This window comes from Heloderma suspectum, chromosome 11 (genome assembly GCF_057233095.1).
Source record: "Heloderma suspectum isolate Gila_16-S chromosome 11, 16-S_ref, whole genome shotgun sequence".
Taxonomy (NCBI): domain Eukaryota; kingdom Metazoa; phylum Chordata; class Lepidosauria; order Squamata; family Helodermatidae; genus Heloderma; species Heloderma suspectum.
The window spans coordinates 27,531,464-27,551,912 of record NC_139468.1 but is presented as its reverse complement, the minus strand read 5'-3'; the positions used below and the strand labels follow the sequence as shown (position 1 = coordinate 27,551,912).

The following is a 20,449-nucleotide window of genomic DNA, read 5'->3' as shown; positions in this document are numbered from 1 at the left end:
CGGAGCGCCTCCCCCCCCCGGATTGCCCGGTGCAGAGCCAGGTAGGTGTTTCGTACATCCCTACTTTGGCCACCTAATGAGAAGACAGGATACCCTGGGGAAGATGCTGATGCTAAGGAAAGTGGAAGGCAAAAGGAAGAGGGGCCAACCAAGAGCAAGGTGGATGGATGATATTCTGGAGGTGACGGACTCGACCTTGGGGGAGCTGGAACAGCTGACAGGAAGCTCTGGCATGGGCTGGTCCATGAAGTCACGAAGAGTTGGAAGCGACTGACAGAATAAACAACAACATCTCACCATAGTGTGGAAGACTGTGACCCGGGGACCTGTGTGCTGGCCCTGTTCAACCTGCTGTTCAGGTACTAACTCTTGATGGGCAACTGTTCTTACGGTTCTTTCTCTTTAAACTGGAATTGGACAGGAGAGCTCTTCGAATAGAGGATGCCTTCAAATAGAGGATGGCCTTCTGTAAAAGAAGACACATGGACACCCTAGTTGGTACCAAGTCATCTGAATGACTTCAGTGTGCAGAAAATGAACCCTTGAGAATAAGGAGATGGAGCCAAATCCCCCCCCCCCCCGTGTGTATGTGTAGCTTCTCTGGATTCTTGAGAATTATTCCATGGTGGAATAACCATTGTCTGGTTGCAAACATATGTTCCACTTCCACGCAAGGTATTCAAGCAGGTGGCATTGGCCCAATTTCAGGCTCTCTTGGATGACACTACTCTGGGTCCCTTTCAATCTCGTTTCTGGCCTGGGTTTGGCACTGAGATAGTGCTCAATTCATATTTGAATTAATAGGGCACGTTTCTGGCTAGGATGGCCACCTGAGAACTGCCAAAAAAAGGACATGGATCACCAAAGAAGAGGACACCGATTTGCATAAAATTTGCAAATGCTAATTTCTATGTGCAGATGCAAATTTAGAAATAATTATTATAATTCAAGAATCTCACCATAGTGTGGAAGATGCTGACCGGGTGACCCCTTTTGTGCCCTGCTCAGTCTGCTGCTGTCCAGGTGCTGTTGATGGGCAGCTTCAAAGCCCAGCTCTTCCTTCTGATGGTTCGTTATCTTTATGCCAGACTTGGACTGGGCAGCCTCTTCAAATAGAGGACACTTTTAGAATAGAGGATCGTCCTCTGGCAGCCCTTCAAATAGAGGACTGTCCTCTGTAAAAGAGGACACACAGCCACACTGTCTGTAGCCCACCTTGCCAAAAAGAGGCTTGCTTGCTACCATTTTCAGATAATTTTTTAAAAAAATCATAACAGTAAAATCAGGAACTAAGCAGAGTTGCAAAAATGAAGACAGAGCAGCGCCTAGGGAATAAAAATCAGAGTTCAAACTGGCAGGCCTAAAAAGCCTGGGAAAGTTTAAAGAAATGGTTAGCCTGATGCTGAAAAGATAAGAGACGAAGCTCCAGGCAAAACTCCCTGGGGCAGCACAAAAAGAGGAAGCCCTATCCCTCACCTCTGAAGGATAATCCTCAGATGAAGGAACTTAGAGACAGACATCTGAGCTAATACTAAGATGGCCACGTGGCCTGATTTATAAGGGTAGCCCTCTATATGAAGCAGTCGAGTCTGGTGGCTCTAATTTCAGCAGGAGTGAATCCACTCTGGGTTTTGGTCAGAACCAGCCAGAACTCTAAAGGAGCTATTCAAAGCGCTGAATCTTATCCCCCCCCTGCCAAATAGGTTCAGCACCTTGGACAGCTCCTTTAGGGTGCAATCATTTATGCACACTTAGTGTTGTCTTTTGTCCTCTTTTGGGGTGTGCGCATGATGCGTTTCCTCTCTTTTGGAGATGTGTAAGTGGCCACCCTAGGTAATGCACAGGCAGTGGTGCTGCCAGGGCAAGACTATGGGTACCACATTTCCAACTAAGCAAAGCAATATTCATTACCACTTAAGGAGGAGGAGGGGGTGGGAGGCTGGAAGGCCAGTGAGGCCAGAGTTTTAAGAGGACCTAACTGCACCACAGCATACAGGCTCATGTAGGTGAAGGTGGGCCATAAGGTCCTTCAGCAAAGATCAGCACTGAATGGACTGCGGTGTTTGCACAGGTCCACATCCAGAATGCCACCCTGGCTGGTGGCGTGGCAGTGGGAACGTCTGCAGACATGATGCTGACCCCGTATGCCTCCCTCATCGTTGGCTTTATCTGTGGCATTGTGACAACTGTTGGGTACGTCTACCTCACGGTAAGGGCACCTCTGAATGCTTTAGAGCAGACTTTCCCTCCCCCTCCCAGATGTGTTGGACTACAACTCCCATCATCCTCGCTCTCATCACTGCTTGTCATTGTTTAGAGGGGGCAGGGGAAAAGGCAGCCACAGCAAGGAGGCGCAGGGCCGGGTGGTGGGGTGTCAGCATGGGAGCTGGCCCTGCTTGGGTAGTGGGCCTTGGCAGGTGCCCAGCCATGCTGATCCCTGGCGCCTGCAAATGAGCCAACAATGCAGAAGTGAGGCTGTTGCTCCCCTTTGCTGGGAAATCAAAATCCCTCCTCGTTGTTTCACATCAGCCACTTTCAGATGCAACGGTAAACCGGCATTCCGGGGGAATCCTGGCTTGCTGTGAATTCTGTCGTATTGATAATGCACACAGGTCAAAACTAGTCAGAAATAGGAAAGCTTAGCAGGTTGTCTGAACTGAGGCTCCTGGCTTGTTGCTCCACATGATCAATAACCATATTTGCCGTCAGTGCCAGCTCCAGAGTTTGGGGGGCCCTTGGGAAAGGCACTCCAATAGGCCCCCTCCCTCAGTGAGCCTATCTTCTCACCACTTGTCCCCAGCTGCTCTTGCCCCTCATCCTCTTCCTCATCATTGCTACCCCTTGCTTGCATGACAGGCAGAGAGCCAGTGAGCAACCAGGCAGTAGCATCTCCAGTTCCTCCTTCTCACCACCACCATTGTCTGGGCCAGAATAAGAGGCAGGTGAGCAAGCAGGCTGCAGAGATGAAGAGGAGGAGCAAGTCCAGGGGGCTCATGTCAGTGGGCCCCTGCTGGGATGTGGGCCCTCGGCAGGTGCCCAATCATGCCTATCTTTGGCACCGGCCCTGTTGGTAGTCCTGCCTTCCACAAATTTCCTTGATTCGATAGTGTGACTTAGGAAGCTGGTCCTATATATGGACCTAGTCTCCAAGCATGGATCCTTATATAGCCAAAATGGCACCATCTGCACACAAGAAGTAGGTATCAGTAGGCGCAGGGGGAACACCAGGGTTTGCAGAAATACCACAGACACAGACACTTTTAGAAGATAAATCCTAAGGAGGAACGAAACCCCCAAAGAGCCCAATGAGAATTAAAGGCAGGCATCAGTGAGATCACATCACTCCAGGGCCAAAGGAGTTGCACTGGTTACCAGTTGTTCTCCAGGCCCAATTCAAGGTGTTGGCATTGACCTTTAAAACCCTATATGGTTCTGGCCTGGTCTATCTTAAGAAGTGCCTCCAACAACACCAGGGATGCCACTCATTGAGATCAGCTTCGGTAGGCCTTCTAGGGAGGACTAGGACTAGGGAGAGGACCTTTTCTGTGGTGGCCCCCACTCTGTGGAATTCCCTCCCTAGTGACCTCCGCCATGCCCCCTCCTTGATGAGCTTCCACCAGGCTTTAAAAACCTGGCTGTTCAGGTGGGCGTTTGGGGTGGGTTAGGTGTTTTTTAGAGCAGTGTTGTTTTGTTATGTTGTTTTGTTCAGTTGATTATGTAAATTCATTGTATTTCATGTTATTAGTATTGTATGCCGCCTAGAGTGGCCAGATGGGTGGCTAATAAATCTAATAAATAAATAAATAAAACTGGCTGACTGTTGGGGAGATGGAAACAGAAAACCAGGCGGAAGGGGGAATGGCATGGAGTATCCTGGAAGAGGGCGTGGCTGGCATCCTAAGCAGGAGCACTCCACGCTGCCGCATTTTGTTGCAGTTCCGCACTTGTCAATATTGAATCGCCATGTGTTGTCCTTGTGTCCTTCCTGCCAGCCTTTCTTAGAGTCCAAGCTCCACATCCAAGACACGTGTGGCATCCACAACCTGCACGGGATGCCAGGCATCATCGGAGGTATTGTGGGGGCTGTCACCGCTGCTGCTGCTACCGAGGGTGTCTACGGCAAGGATGGGTGAGGAGGAGCAGAGGAGCATCTCTGGAGTGGGGTTGTGTTTTGTATGTTTTGAAGAAGGAGGAACGATGGGGGGATATGACTGTGGACAGTCTAGTTTATAGAATGACTGGTGTGTGTGTCTGGGGGGCAGGGTCACATTTTTGCTAAACTCATCCGTGCCGCTAAGCAATAGGCTTTTTCTGAGTGGGGGGATTTTATGTGGATGCATTTAAGGAAGAGTATCATCATAATCAGTGGTAGGAAAACCCAATGACCTCCAGATGTTTTGGACCACAGCTCCAATTTGCCTGTCCCTGACCATTTGCCATGCTGGCTCAGGGCAATGGGATTTGTAGTCCAAAGAATCTGGAAGGCACCTAGTTGCCTACCCTTGGTGTAGTGGTAAATTTGGCTGTCTAGGTGCTCATCATGACAAAGGAGAGACCCAAAATGCAGGCAACTGTATTGATTCATCTCTCTTCCTCTCTCTCTCTCTCTCTCTCTCACTCCCTCTCTGTATTATATATGTATTTTGTAAAGGTAATGGGGGTTAATTACCCACTCAAGACCAAGCCACCACAAAAGACTTCACATTACAACAGGGAGAGCTCACAAAACTCTATTGGGGTTTTCTGCCTGAGGCATTTATCATGCGCTTGTCATTCCCTACTCATGGTTGTCTACAGGTTCTTTAGGTCTTGTTGTGACCCTCCAGTTTCACACTTTCAGGGAGTTTTTTTTCAGAGTAGGGAAAATGCGACATTTAATTGTGAAAGTGAAAGAAAGTGCGATTTCCTCTTGTGTATTTTTGCTGTTCCATTATACAACCTAGAGGCTACGTAGTGGAAGAGCAGGAAAGAAAAATGCTCTTCATGTAGTGCTCAGATCTCAATTCTGTGACAAAACCAAAAGTGGATACAGCAGATTAACAGTGGATTAACAGCCTAATGTAGAAAAGCTCATTGTTGCTGGGAAAATGCATTGTTCTGTGAGGATTGCAGCTAAGCTCAGAGAGAACAGGGAATCCTGAGGGAGGTAGTAGCTGACATCATCACCTCTGCTAATCAAGAAGTCCTGGTGCTTTGATACTTTGAACCCCGGCTCCACTACACCCCTCGCCATATGTTAACTAGCAGCCCAACATCTGAGGGAGACCTAGGCAGGCTCTGCAAAATGGCAGAGATGATTCCAAAAGAGCTTTGTTTTGTGGTTTCCCTTGACGTGGAAGAAAGCCTCACTGGCTCCTCTTTCCTTTTTGCTTCCCTTTCCATCGCAGGCTCATCCGTGTTTTTGACTTCACGGGAGACTACAGGACTAGGACGCCCAGTGTCCAAGGCGGTTTCCAGGCAGCTGGCATTGCTGTGTCGCTGGGCATGGGCTTGGCAGGGGGAGCCATCGTAGGTGAGTGGCGGAGGGCCATCTTTTCCTGCAAGGAGGCCCCCTCTCCCTTTCAGTCCTTGGCATCTCCAGTTAAAAAGATTCAGGGTGGGGCTGAAGGGAAAGATCCTTCTTCTCCTGAGACCCTGGGTGGCCACTGCCTGGCGGGGAAGAGAAAGCTGGGCTAGGCTAGATGGACTCACCTGGTGTGAGGCAGCTTCCTGTGAGCATGTGACAGATGTGGAGGAGGAAATGTCACAGCAAGTTCCGGTAGGGCCAGCCCTATCATTAAGCACAGTGAGACATCTGCTTCAGGCAGCAGATGCTGTGAGGTAGGGTAGCAGGCTCCCAGCCTTTCCTCTTGCACACACACACACACCCTACCCCAGCCTTCCCCCTCTCTCAGAGGTAGAGCTGTGTGTGGCACATGTCTGTTCTGCACCCCTAAACTATCCTGCTCTGTTAGGATGCAATGGAGGATGCTACCCCGTTACCAGTGTTGAAGATTCAACTGCCAATCCAGTCTGGTTAACTTGGGTAGGTTAACTTTGGGCTGTTTTACCTACAAACAACCCAAAGCATCTGGGTTTGGACGTCACACAGCAACCTACAATTAGGGATGCTGGAGAAATTCAAGATGGACTAAAATGAGCTGGGATTTCTATGAATCTGACCTGCAGAATCCACTATGGACTGGCCCCCTCAGGCCACACAGAATCCATGGACTTTCAGTTCTTTCTTTTTTACTTTCTGGAAATTTATGCAAATTTATTCATAAGAAAATACGCAAATTTTTGCTGAGACTGGTAAATATACATAGGGGAAAGCTGAATGGAATGAGGGACAAGTCGCTAAATGTTACATACTAAGATAAATTATGTAAATTGTTGCGAAACCTCTTACAGAATTATTTGCATATTTTTCTGCACACACACACACACAAAGAATCCGTCAGTGAAAGGACAACGGAACAAAAGGTGCCTGACAATCTGCAAAACACACACAGAACCGATTTCACACACTCTGTACATCCCTACCTACAGTTGGGCTGATTGGAAGCTGCATATTTAAAGAGACAAGGGCAGGTGATACGGCAAATTGTGGGTTAATCAACCCATGATTTGTCACCATCACATGCAAACAGGTCCATTGAGTACACAGTGGCATGTCTCTATCCCTTGGTGAACAGCCATTAATTAACCCATGCTTTGCCGCTGTTACATGCGAACCGGGTCATAGTGAACCTGGCTACTGGCAATTTGGATAGCGTTTCTCTTTAGTCTTTCCCTCCCTCTGTGAGCCATCAGAGAGGGAAGTCTCTTTTGTTCGTGTGCTTTGTGTGACTGACCTGGGGAGGGCAAGGGGTGGGGTTAGTTTGGCTTTGGCCAGATCGAAGTTGAACCTCATCCAGCCTGCACCCCCCTGTACCCCACCCCCGGTTCTGTATTGTCTGTCCCAGTGACTGCTGCCCACCATTTTAGTTCTATACAGGGATGGGTACATCTGTCCGTTTCACTTTCTCCTGCATTTGAATTTTTAAAAATCTCAAGTTCTTTCTCTCCCCAATATGAAGGACTTTGAGAATGATGGTAAATTCTTATCAAAAACAAACTGAAACAAAACTCTCACCCATCTGCAGCAGCCCACATTCAATAGGTGCAGCTATTCCCAGCATGGAAAGCACCATGATGTACCTGCCCTTCATGCAGCTGTTAAAGATGAGGAGCCTATCAGAAAAAAAGAGGTGGCGACCCTGATTCAGCACTAACATGGTTGAATACACTGGGATTAAAAGCCAGGCTTTTAAGAGCCAAGCATTCAAAGCCCTGAGCCTGAATAGATGGATCTGTCACTTTCGGTTGTCACTTTCGGTTTCTCCTGCATTCAAGTTTTTTAAAATTTCAGGTTCTTCCTCTCTCATATATGAGGAACTCTGAGAATTCGGGTACATTCTTACAAAAAATTAACTGAACTGAAATTCTCACCCATCCCTAGTCCTATGGCAATCCTTGCTTCTGATGTTTCACTGCTGCTATCTTGTGGCACGTTGGGATATGGCAAGAAAGTTAGTGGCGATGTTTCCGCTCTTCCTTCTGCAATGGTTGTCTGCCACTCATCCAACAGTCTTGTTGTACAGAACAAAGCTCTTGAGGGGTTTCTCCTCTTAGGTGATCTCTTATGAATCCTACAAAGCTGAGGGATGAAAGTGAATCTCCTCATGGTTTCTAGTAGAGGTTGATGCTCTGTAACCCAACTGGGCTATTGAAGAACCATCTTGCCCTGAGATGGGAGGCCAGTGGGGAGGGAAGAGGAGACGGAACAACCTGTCAGATTACCTGATTAAAAAGAGCAATCTGAAAAGACCAAGCCAGAGCCCATATATACATATGATTAGCCTATGACAAGCAGGAATGCAGCGATTACAAGGCAAGTCTTTGAACCTAAGTAATATATGTTAATATATGTGCCGCGGTGGCTTAGTGGTTAAGATGCTGAACTGCAGACCGGAAGGTCAGCAGGACAGCAGTTCGAGACCCGAGTGCCGCGTGACGGAGTGAGCTCCCGTCTTCAGTCCCAGCTCCTGCCCACCTAGCAGTTCGAAAGCAAGAAACTGCAAGTAGATAAATAGGTGCTGCTTCGGAGGGAAAGGTAACATCATTCCGTGCACCTTGGTGTTCAGTCATGCCGGCCACATGTCCACGGAAGAGTCTTTGGACAGCGCTGGCTCTTCGGCTTAGAAATGGAGATGAGCACCACACCCTAGTGTTGGACACGACTGGTTGGGGACACCTTTACCTTTACCTTTAATATATGTATTATCAGGCCCACTTCAGATTATCACCTAAACCAGGGGTGTGGAACCTTTTTTCTGTTATGGGCTGCATTTCCTTGGGGGCTGCATGTGTGTGGTGGGTGAGGCCAGAGCCAAACGTGGGCAAAGCCAGAGCCAAACATGGGCAAGGCCACCCCTTTTCTCTCTTTCTTCCACCACTTGTTTCCCCCCGCTCTCCCCCTCTCCCTCCCTCCCTCTCTCCAACCCCCTTCTCTTCTTCTTTCTCCCCTGTTAGAGGAGAGATAGATTCACTCTTGCCAGAGGTCTGAACTAATCCTTTGCAGTGGGCTTTTGCAATTTTGCCTAGGGCTACATGATTTAGGCCAAGGGCTTAGGATCACAGGTTGCTCCCCCTGCCCCCCCCAACCAAAACCATAATTTGTGATCAGAAGGGCACTCTGGCAAACCTCAAACTCACATGCTCTCCCTCGCCACATCTCCTCTTTCATGAGTGAGAAGAGGAAGAGTGAAAGCGTCCACTTCCACTTAGAACCAGGCAGAGTTCTGTGTTACATATGAACTCAGCAAACTATGGTTTGTTCTAACCAAAGTTAGCTTAAGCAAATCTGGATTGCAAGGAGAGGAGTGTGAAAGCACCCCAGAAGAAGTATGAATAAGCTTAGTGTTTTATTTTCTTTCCTTAAGGTGGGATTTTGAAATTGCCCTTCTTTGGTGACCCCACAGATGAAAACTGCTTTGAGGATAATGTTTACTGGGAGGTAAGTGCTGTAGACCTTTAGGTAAGGATGCCTGTCGAATTCTGTCCTTGTGAATTCTGAAACAGCTGACCTGCAGACTAATGTTGCAGATCAGAATGGTAGTTATCCACTGGCTTTTACACTTTTTGAATGTTCTGATGCACTCCTTGCCTCAAACATCTCCCCAGTAGACACTGCATTTAGAAACATATGTGAGAAAATTTAGAAATGTGTATTGTAAGAGAAAATATAATTAGAAAGGCATATTTTGAGAGAGAATACATTTCAAAGGTGTTGCAGCATCCTAGTGGTCAGGATATTATTTGTTGATGCACTCCATTTCTAAAAATAAAAAGCAACTCTTAGCCTTAGTATGTTTGTTTGTTTATCAATTACATTTCTATACTGCTCAATAGCTGAAGTTCAGGTTGGGGAGTATTTTTTGGTAAAGCCCTATTGACCTCTATATTTGGAAGCCTATGCATCCCCCCACGTCGCCCTCTCCTCCCTCCTCAGACTCATCTTTTGAAGCCCGATGGATTGAAATGTGCTCTGACACAAAATTTGCCTTCAGAAAACAACAACAAGTTTTCTAGTAAACAGAGCTCCCTAAATATGAGTGGTGCATTAAAATCAGAATAAAAATCTACGTAAGGAGATCTTCTCGCTTGCTTGGATTGAACCATCTCTGGCGTGGACTGTTATATGGCCACTCTACCAATTGGTGGCACTGTTGCCTGCCCTGTTAAGACCACATTGAATATTATGAAGGCCTTTGCGTATTAAGAGCTCATTTTTCCGCGTCTTCCATGGCCTTCCAGGGCACAGAGGCTTTTGATGATGATAATGATGATAGACAGACAGACAGACAGAGGAGATGTTGTGACCCAACAGATGTTTTGCTGTCTCTGCACAGGTGCCTGGTGATGAGGAGGGCAGTTTATACTGTATGCATGACTCAAACGCTAAGCCTATGGCAGACCCCTAATCCATCTGAGCAAACACACAAAGGGTAAGATAGGGCCATGCATGATTCCAGGGAAATTCTGGTTCTTCCTTTTTTTATTTGCACATGTTTGTTTCTGTTTTTAACCTGCCGTCTCCCAAAGAACAGGGGTGGGCGACCACACTTGAGACAACATCTCAGTAAACCCCACAGGATAAATCAACCACTAATAATAGAACAACCTGTGTATATATACGTACAGGGGAGCCAATGTGATGTAGTGGTTAGAGTGTTGGACTGGGGCTTGGATGATCCAGGTTCGAGTCCCCACTCAGCTATGAAGCTCACTGGTGAATTTGGGCCTGACTCTCAGCCTAACCTACCTCACAAGCTTGTTGTGGCAATAAAATGGAGAGGAGGAGGATAAGGTATGCTGCCTTGGGCTCCTTCGAGGAAAGAAACAGGATATAAATGTAACAAATGACGACAACAAAAACATATATACATACATATGGATCAACCCATATTTGGTTATGTCATGTCTTTAAAAGCCAACTGAAACACACACACATGCACACCATGTCTTGCACAGTTTCTCTGAGCAACATTTAGCTTCTGATTTCGGTAAACTCCTTCCAAGGGAAGGAGGCAGTTATGAAGAATCATTCTTTGCATTCCCTTGCTGTTCAGATAGTAGAAAAAGAAAAAAGAAGAAAAATAAGGCATTGAGAAATCCTGCATCTTTTACTTGCATTTTTTTTAAAGTCCTGAATTAAGTAATCTGGAATAACTACCACTCGTCTTGTCACTCAGATTAATTAGAATGGACACACTGAGCAAAAACCATGCTGTTGAAGGAATGGGAAAATTCACCCCTTTTGCACTTCCTTAACAGCCCAAATTGTGATTATAAAAGGGTGCTTAAAGTAGGTTAAGAAGTAGCGATCTGGATATGTGACCCTGAGCTTGTATTACAAGAAGTCACAGAGCAGACTCCCACTGGTCTGCATTTATATTATATGGCAGAGTAGGTGTTGTCAGACTACAACTCCTATGATCCCCAACCATTGGCAATGTCTGGGGCTGATGGGAACTGGAATCCAACATCATCTGGAGGCCCGTGGGCCTCTGTGAAACATTGACCCAGGTCACACGTAACAGCAACAAATCGTCGGATAATTAACCTACGATTTGCCATGACACCTGCTGGGCACATTCCGTGGCCATTTTGAATATTCAACCCTCTACTATGTGACGTCCAAACCCAGACACTATAGTTTAATTGTGGGTTAAACAACCCACAGTTAAGCTGCAGTTAGTAGTTAGGTTAACTGGGGGTTGTTTAAACCATGATTAACCTATAGTGTCCAGGTTCAGATGTCACGTAGCAACTCCTGATTGAGGGGGGGAAATTCAAAAAGGTTGCAGAATGCAGCCAGCATATGCCATGGCAAATTGTGGGTTAAGCAATTAACCCATGATCTGCCACCATTATGTGCAAACAGGCCCATAAAATATGAACCAACTCTATGTGCAAAAGCTAATGTGGGGTTCCCACTGTGGTGCCCCCAGACTTCTCCCTTTGGAACTGCCAAAGCTCCCTCCTCCTTCCAAATATTTTAGTTTGTGTGTGCTAGAAAGCACTGACCTCCAGCTGCCCATGCCCACTTCTTTTCCTAAGAATGCCTCTGGACCCAACCTCTGTATACTTTTTTTTTGGTGGCGGGGGGGGAGCAAGTGATGTTTCTCTGAGCTTCATCGGTTTGTCTTTTGTAAAATGAGTACTTTGTTGTGCTTTGTGGTATTAATACGTGGTTTGGTATTTGGGGCTCACACTCAACCTCTTCCTTGTACTCAGTTTCTTGGACAAGTTGGTTGACCTTGGCAACTAGGCAGGCCCCGCATGGAGGCCATTTTGTAGTGGTGGCTATGACAGTTGCTCAGAATTCCAGATATGTCCACGCAGGCTCTAAAAGGTTACTGACTCCTGAAGTATACAGCCATGAAGATTCTGCAGTTCTTGTCATGGCAAAGGGGAAAGGAAGAGATGGAAGTTCTGTGTGAGAGAGGTTGCGGCATAGAGGTTAAGAGCCTGAGCTACAAATCAGGAGGTTCTCAGTTCAAATCTTCCTTCCAAAATCAGCAGGTTTCCTTTCAGTGCTCCGTAGTGATAAAACTGCCATTTAAAACAACAATTTTACTTTATTTTTTGCTATGGCTGCCGAATTTGGCAGGGGTGGCTGCACCAGGAGGCAGCAGGGGCCCGGGGGCTTGTTTTGCCAGTGGAGGCTGGTAGTTCCAATTTTGGTCGGGCTATGAATCCACTCTGGGTTTCAGTCAGAACCAGCCAGAACTATAAAGGAGTTATCCAAGGTGCTGAACCAATTTGGGGGATAGGGTTCAGAATGTCTGATAGTTCCTTTAGCATTCTGGCTAGTTCTGATTGAAACCCAGAATGGACTCACAGACCCCCCGAAATACTGTGTATGTGTGGAGGGTTGCAGGGTTGTTGTAAAGGCAACAACTAGATAATGCATGTGATGTACTGTGAAGGCTCGAAAATGCTACACAAATGTTAAATATTTATTAAGTGGCCTTAGGTCAACAAGGCCTTAAAACAAACAAAACTCATCTGCAGGGGCTTGTGTGGTACCAACTGGGAGATCAATCAGTTATTTTATTTATTTCATTTTTACTATGCCCTTCATCCAGACAGCTCAGAGCAGCTCATGCAAGGTTGCAAGATGATCTCCCATCCAAGTGCTTACCTGGCCAACCCTGTCTAGTAGAAACAGAACATTCTCTGAGCACATACAGAGGAGGAATTGGTGTCTTATCTCAGCAACTGACAGAACGTCTCTCTTTTTCTTTCCTTGTAGGACACTGCAGACAACCAGACATACCATCAGCCTCTTCATTTGGGATTCTCTTGGGTGACTGATTTTTGGTCTCCTTCTATACCCTGGGTATCCCCCCCCCAACCCCCACCTCAGGAGAGGTTCATGGTTTTTTGGAAAAGACAAGATCTGGTACCATCATTCATCTGGATGCAAGATGTTCTCCTGAAGGTTGCGTGCCATGCAATGTATTATTCCAAATCCTTGGATGGGTTTGGGATTTCCCTTCTATTTTTCCCAATATATATATTTTTTCTCCTGGGGAAGTTGGAAAATTCTCGCGCCACAGCCAATCCAAAGAGAGAACTCTCTCCTCTCTAAGTGGAGTGGACCCTCTTGTGGCAGCAGCATCTAGGGCCAGCCCTGGCCAGGAATACCAACATGCCCAAGACCCAGAACGTCAGTATGTGATTAGCGTGTTGAAAGACCCATGAGAGTTGAACAATGGGAGACTAACGGCCCATGTTCAAATCTCTCCCACTGAAATAAATGGATCTTCAAAGTGCTTAACATTAGCTAGATTGTGTCCCCAACTGTTTAAAACAAACACATCTGGAAAGGGATGCTCTTATGCTGCTGCTTGGTTATATCCCACACTCATGTCAAACCATCTTTTTGCCATGGAGTCTGTATCCCTACAAGAGGGGTGGGGGACCTCTTTCAGCTCGGGGGCTGAATACAATTTCAGAGAAGATTTCGGGGGCCGCATTCCAGGGGTGGGCGGGGTTGAAGCCAAAAAGGGGTGGAGCCAAAACTGCAAAAATGCCAGCATCTTGTACCTTAAAGCTCTTACTGCCAGAAACTAAACCTTAGGAGAGGTATTTCAACATTTTAGATTGGGGGAGGGGAGCACAAAACCAGGAAACCACCAAATGACCAGTGGTTGGGGAAAACATGATGGGGCCGGGGGAAGGGGGCAGGACCATCCAGAGGGTCAAATTGGGACCCCAGGTCAGCAGATTTGAGCCCCGAGCTTGAGGTTCTGTAGTGATGGCCACCAATTTGGATGGCTTTAAAAGGGGGTTAGACAAATTCCTGGAGGAAAAGGCTATCAATGGCTACTAGTCTTGATGGCTATGTGCTACCTCCAGTACCAGAGGCAGTGAGCCTACGTACACCAGTTGCTAGGGAACGTGGATGGGAGGGTGGTGTTGCGCTCATGCCCTGCTTGTGGGTTCCTGGTCGACAGCTGGTTGGCCACTGTGTGAACAGAATGCTGGACTAGATGGACCCTTGGTCTGATCCAGCATGGCTCTTCTTATGTACCCCTGCTCTATAGAAAGAACAGCAAGGACCATATTGGGGTGGTGGTGTGGTGCTGAATGTCAAAGAGTCCAGTGATGAGATGATTTTAGGGCACCCTTCCTCCACCTGGTGCCCCTGCAAATGTTTTGGACTACAAATCCCATATGCTCCAGACAGCATGGCCAATGGTATGGGATTTGTAGTCCAAAACATCTGGAGGGCATCTACCTTAGAGGGGCAGCCTCCTCCACAGAATTGCCATAGTTGGTAATACCAAAGTCCCCCTCCCTTCCATGAAAGTAATTTAGTGATAAGGCTATACTATTGACTCACTCTTGACCAATATGACTCTTGACTCACTCTTGATGGTGATATTGAGACAGAGAAAGAAATTGGGAAGGCATTGAAAGTGGAAAGCATTATAATAATGGGTGACTTCAATTACCCTGCATAGACTAAGCAAATGCATGTTTGAGTCACAACAAAGAAAAAGAAATTCTAGATATCCAAAATGAATTAGAACAGTTGACCATGGAACCAACTAGAAGGAGGTAACTCTGGACTTAATCCCACTGGAAACTGTAACCACAGTGCTATCAAATTTAAAATTAATGTAGGTGGGAAACTGCCATGAAAGCCCAATGCCGTCACATTTTTACTTCAAAAGAGGAAACTTCTAAAAAATCAAATAACTGAGGGGATAATTTGAAAGGAAGTTGAAAGGAAGAGTCAAGAGAGCCAAAGTGCTCCAAATGCTTGCAGGTTATTTAAAGTTACAATAACAGAAGGTCAGCTAGAATGTATGCTACGGGTGTGGAAAGTTAGCATCAATACCTAAGAGGATGCTAGCATGGTTAATGAGCAGAGTCAAGCTATGAAAGGCTAAAAAGAAGCTTCTTTCAACAAATGGGAGTCTTGCCCAAATGACCAAGGGTGGACAACTTTCTGAGGGCCATTCTCCCCTCCAGTCCCATCCCCCTTAGGGACCACATGTTGTCCACTCTGTAGTAGACAATGAGGGAGTGAAAGGTGTTTGAAAAGAAGCTGACAACTCTTTGCCTCTTGACTTCATGGTAGAAAATGTAGGAGCAATATGTGAACCTCAACTGAATTTTTCAGGGAGGAAGTTGAAGAACTGTGTCAAATAGGGGTGAAGAGCAATGAAGTTCTAAGGCTTATTAACAAATTAAAAATGAATACATAACCAGGGTCGGACGTTATCCACATAAAAGTTCTTTAAAACTCAAATATAACGTTGCTGAACTTATAACAAAAGTATGCAACTTGTCATAAAATTGGCCTCTGTACCCAAGGACTGGAAAATTGCCTATGTAACACCATTTTTAAAAAATGTAGTAGGGGATCTAGGCAATTACAAGCCAGCTAGATTAACATCTATTCTGAGTAAATTGGTGGGAAGCATTATTCAAGGTAGAGTGATAAAGCATATGGAAGAACAAGCCTTTCTGAAGAAGAATCAGTGTGGCTTCTGCATAAGTAAGTCCTGCCTCACTAACCTTTTAGAGTTCTTTGAGGGTGACAACAGGCAAGGGAACTTGTATACTTGGCCTTCAAAAATGATGAAGGCCTTTTGATGAAGGCCTTCAAAATTTCCTGAGTAAACTTAGCAGTCATGGGTCCTTTTAAGGATCTGTAACTGTCTAAAAAACAGGAAACAAATAGCAGGAATAAATGGGCAGTTCTCACATGGGAGGGAAGTATGAAGTGGGTCTCCCCAGGATCTGTATATGGATTGGTGCTTTTAGACTTTTTCTAAAGGAAGTCAACCCTGACTGCTCATTGGAAGGACAGATACTGAAGCTGAAGCTCAAATATTTTGGCCACCTAATGCGAAGAGAAAAGTCATTGGAAAAGACCCTGATGCTGGGAAAGATTGAAGGGAAAAAGAGAAGGGGACGGCAGAGGATGAGATGGCTAGATAGCATCACCGATGCAATGAATATGGACTTCAGCACACTCTGGGAGAGAGCGCAGGACAGGAAGGCCTGGCGTGCTATGGTCCATGGGGTCACGAAGAGTCGGACATGACTGAACGACTGAACAATAAATGATTTAAAGTTTGTGGTGAGCAGTGAGGTGGCCTAGTTTGCAGATGATTCCAAATTGTTCAGGGTGGTGAAAACCCAAGAGGATTGCACAGAGCTCCAAAAGGATCTCTTCCGTCAGGGTGAACATGCAACAAAATGTCCAATGCAGTTCGATGTAGGTCAGTGTAAAAGAATGCCCACTGTGCAAATATCGTAACTTTACATACACACTGTTGGTGTGTGTCTGAACGACAGTGACTAGCCATGAAAGAAATCTTGGGGCTATGCCAAATAGCTCAATAAAATGTTGCCCAGTGTGCAGCAGCTGTGGAAAAGGCAAATTGCATGTTAGGAATCATTTGGAAAGGGATTGAAAATAAAACTGCCAATATAAAATGCCATTATGTAAATCTATGGTGAGATCACACCTTGAATACGATGTACTATGGAATACCATGTATTCCAGGTCACTGTGTCTCTAAGAAGGATATCATAGAGCTGAAAAAGGTGCAGAAAAGGGCAACCAAAATGATCAAGGGGCTAAAGCAACGTTCTTATGAAGAAAGGTTTGGGGCTTTTTAGCTTAGAAAAAAGGCAAGTAAGGGAGGGACATGACAGACATAAGTTTTACTCCCTATCTCATAATACCAGAACTCAAGGTCATCCTGTGAAACTGCTTGATGGGAAATTCAAGGCAAACAAAAGGAAGTCCTTCACCATAATTTAATTTATGGAACTCTCTGCCACCAGTTAGGGTGATGGCTGCCAACTTCAAAACAGGGTTAGACAAATCCATGGAGGAAAAGTCCATGGCTACTAGTCACGAGGATGGGCAGATACAACCTCCAGATTGCACACTTCCTCTTAATGCCATTTACCAGAGAGCAGCAAGAGATGAGGGGTCTTGCCTTTATGCCCACCTAGTGGGATTCCCAGAGGCATCCTTTTGGCCACTGTGGGAAACAGGGAGGATGTTGGACTAAATGGTCCTTCTGATCCAGCAGGGCTCTCCTTATGTAGGGACTGCATATGTGGCGTGGGGGAAAGTGAGTTGTTTTATGAATTGGCTGTAATAGATGCTAGACAATAGAAGCTTAGCAGAAGCATCCTTGAATGCTGCAAGCATCTTGGACTCTGGTTCTCACACCAAGGATTAGTGTTACCATCCTGCTTTCTTTGTCCCTGTCATTCTTTCCTGAATCTGTAAATGTTGTAAATAAACAAATTTTCACAAAATGCAACCAAAGTCTGCTGTATTTTATCCTCAAATTTTATCCTCAAATAAATTTTATCATCAAAGACCCCTAAATTCCTCTTCCCACAATTGGAGATGGATGTAGTATGTTTTTTTCTCTCTTGTAAGCTCCCCACAAAAAAGGTGGCAGGTGGGGGGAAGGAAAATACTGTAAGATGCAGAAATTGTCCTTCTATGTGGCAAAGCTGTCTCTGTTGATGGAAAGGGGGAGCCATAAGGGGCAGCAGAATGGGAAACAGGGAGGTGGGGTACACTTTGTTGTTCCCATGTCAGGCAGCAAAGTATCCCAAGGCATTCCTTGTAAGATCAGTCTGGGGCTACAACTAGAGAACATTAAAAAAAGCAGGCATGAGAGAGTGTGAGTTTTAAAAAATGTGCAACCTACCAGACTCAAAACATGCAATTATATCAACAACATGTGCAGTTCCAAAATAACATTTGTGCAGTTCAGACATGCAAATCCTACAAATGTTTCAGGACTTAGATTTTTGAACTGCACAAATGTTCTTTTGGAACTGCACTTTTTTTTTCATTGAACTGCACATTTTGGCTCTGCTTGCATGTATATTTGTTTTAAAGCCCTGAATATAGAAGAAGGGGGGAAGAAAAGGAGCCCAGATGAAAGGTAAGAAAAGGTGGCTGCCCTTCTCTGTGGCTGCTTGTACTTCTCACACCTGAGGAGAGAGTTAAGCGTAAACTATTCATGTCCCCTTGGGATACAACACCCTCATTTTCCATGCTGGATAAAGACACACTCAAAACCTCCCTCTTTATAACATGTTCCTAGAATTTGTCAGCAGCTGCCAGCAGCAGCATCTTAATTAACTGTCGGCAAAGATGGAAGCAAAGAGACCCTGTTTTAATTGGACAGTTTGCTTTGTGGAAATGGGGGAGAAAAATGTGACAAAGGCAGAGGCTCCATAGCGACGTGTTCCAACAGCATGGCATGGGGACATGGGCTGAAGACAACCCGGCCTGCTGTGATAAGCCAGGATCTGGCTTGAGTTGACCTGAGATTACTTTTATTTAAGCAGGGGGAGTGGGGGGGTCAGAAAGTGCTTCGAGTCCTGGCCAGCAACTAATTTTGCTCCCATGCTCCATGTCAACCACTGTATAAAAGAGCTGGTGTAGGGTAGTGGCTAAGAGACTGAATGACAAACCAGGAAGTTCGGGAAGGGTTGTAGCTCACTGATAGAGCACCTGCTTTGCTTGAGAAGGTTCCAGGTTCGATCCCCGGGATCTTCAGGTAGGCCTGGAAGAGTCCTGCCTGAAACCCTGGAGAGCTGCTGCCAGTCAGTGTCGACAATACTGGGCTGGATGAACCAAGGGTCTGACAAAGTATAAGGCAGCTTCTTATTAAGTTCTTGCGTTGAATCTTGTCTCTGTCTGGAACTCACTAAGTGGCTGTAAGCAAGCCACTGTTGTAACCTCAATGCCTCCTGCCAGCCAAGGCTCCATGTTTGAGGGAGCTCTTGGTAAAGTGCCCTGGTTGGGCCTCTCCTGTGCGGGTGGATCCTCACTAAACTATGGGGGGAAGGCTTCTCTTGCAGGACAGCAGAACAGCCAGCTTGCTTGTTTTCTTTTTGTGTTGATATCAGGATATCTTCTGGTGTCCACCATTTTGTTTCTCCCCATTGTCCCAGATTTTTAAAGCATTAAAGTCTAGAGCATTGTGCGAAAAAACAAAACAACAGCCTCCAGCTGCACTGTAGGTATTGGAGTCTAATCCTCTGGATGGGCTGAAAGCCAGGCAGGCAGGGAGCATGTTGACAGTGGGCCAGCCCCTCCTATAATTTTACTGACATACAGGGTTGTCGTAAGGGTTGCAATAATTAATGTATGCAAGGGGGGAGCAACTGGTGCCCCTTCGGGTCAAATTTGCCCTCTTAAGGCATGCTATCTGGTTCACTAGATATCTTTATAGAGATCAGGGCTGGCATCAAGGGTAAGTATGGTCAGGCACCTCCTGAGGGCCCTCACCCCACCAGGGGCCCACTGGCAAAAGGTCCCTGGACTTGCTCCTCCTCTTCACCCTTGTAACCTGCTTGTTCACCTGCCTCTCACTCTGGCCCAGACAAGGGTGGTGGTGAGAAGAAGGAGCAGGAGATGCCACTGCTTGCTTGCTTACTGCTTCTCTGCTTGTCAAGAAAGGAAGTGGGAGCAATGGTGAGAAAGAGGAGGACACCGCTTTTGACACTGGTGGTGAGAAGGTAGACTTCCTGAGGGACAGCCCCATACATTGAGGGTGCCTTGCCTAAGAACCCCCAAGAACCTGGACCACTGATCGAGATGATCATCTGTAGCAGAGGTAGTGAGAGTTATGGCAATGGGACTTGTTAGTAGAGTGGCCATGTGCCCTAATTTACAGAGAACAGTCCTTGATTTGGAGGCATCCTCTCTTTGAAGTGCTTGTCCAGTCCTGGTTTAAAGATAAAGAACCAGAAAAAGGGAGAGCAGCAGGGGGCCTAGAAGTTGCCCATCCACAGTGAGCACCTGGAAAGCAGACTGAGCAGGCAAGCACACTGGGGACCTGGTCACCATCCTCCCCACTATGGTGTGAGGTATCGTATTTCTATTTAAATTATAGCCATAATTTCTAAAATTGCCTCTATACCTACACATTAGCACATGCACATTTTACGTACACCTGTGTCCTCTTTGCTGGCGATATAGAAGTGGCCACTCTATGAAGACAACCTCGCATAAAAGGATGTGTAGATTTACTCATAGTACTCTGGTGCTTTTAATGTGCAAAGTGTCTGACTCTCTCTATTATATTTTTGTCCACAACTGCTTAGTGCAGTTGCTACTATTTAAAGATGAGGAACAAAGGCCATCTGAGAGCATGAATTTCCCAAGGCCAGAGAGTTTGTAGCAGACACAAAGTTGAATCCAAGCCTCTTTCCTTTGCTGTTCCCATGTGTCGTCGCCATTCTAATATATGTATCCTCACCATTCTAATTTTAATTTATGTTGCTCATATCTTTGGCAGACTTTTAACCGCCATGGTTTTCCTCTCACACCAAAAGAGTCCTATGG

At 46.1% G+C, this 20,449-nt stretch overlaps 1 protein-coding gene across 4 annotated transcripts in view; it reads left to right on the top strand.

Annotated features, from left to right (window-relative positions):
• The window catches only part of RHCG (Rh family C glycoprotein), a 56,112-nt gene extending 38,630 nt beyond the window's left edge, over window positions 1–17,482 (top strand). For all 4 annotated transcript variants that reach the window (XM_084817302.1, XM_084817299.1, XM_084817300.1 and 1 more), the window contains 6 exons: window positions 2,072–2,209; window positions 3,993–4,129; window positions 5,388–5,512; window positions 8,967–9,040; window positions 9,936–10,031; window positions 12,845–17,482. In XM_084817302.1, coding sequence (XP_084673428.1) covers window positions 2,072–2,209; window positions 3,993–4,129; window positions 5,388–5,512; window positions 8,967–9,040; window positions 9,936–10,007 — 546 coding nt within the window. In that variant the 3' untranslated portion in view covers window positions 10,008–10,031; window positions 12,845–17,482. The remainder of the gene's footprint in view (window positions 1–2,071; window positions 2,210–3,992; window positions 4,130–5,387; window positions 5,513–8,966; window positions 9,041–9,935; window positions 10,032–12,844) is intronic.
• The last annotated feature ends 2,967 nt before the right edge of the window (window positions 17,483–20,449 follow it).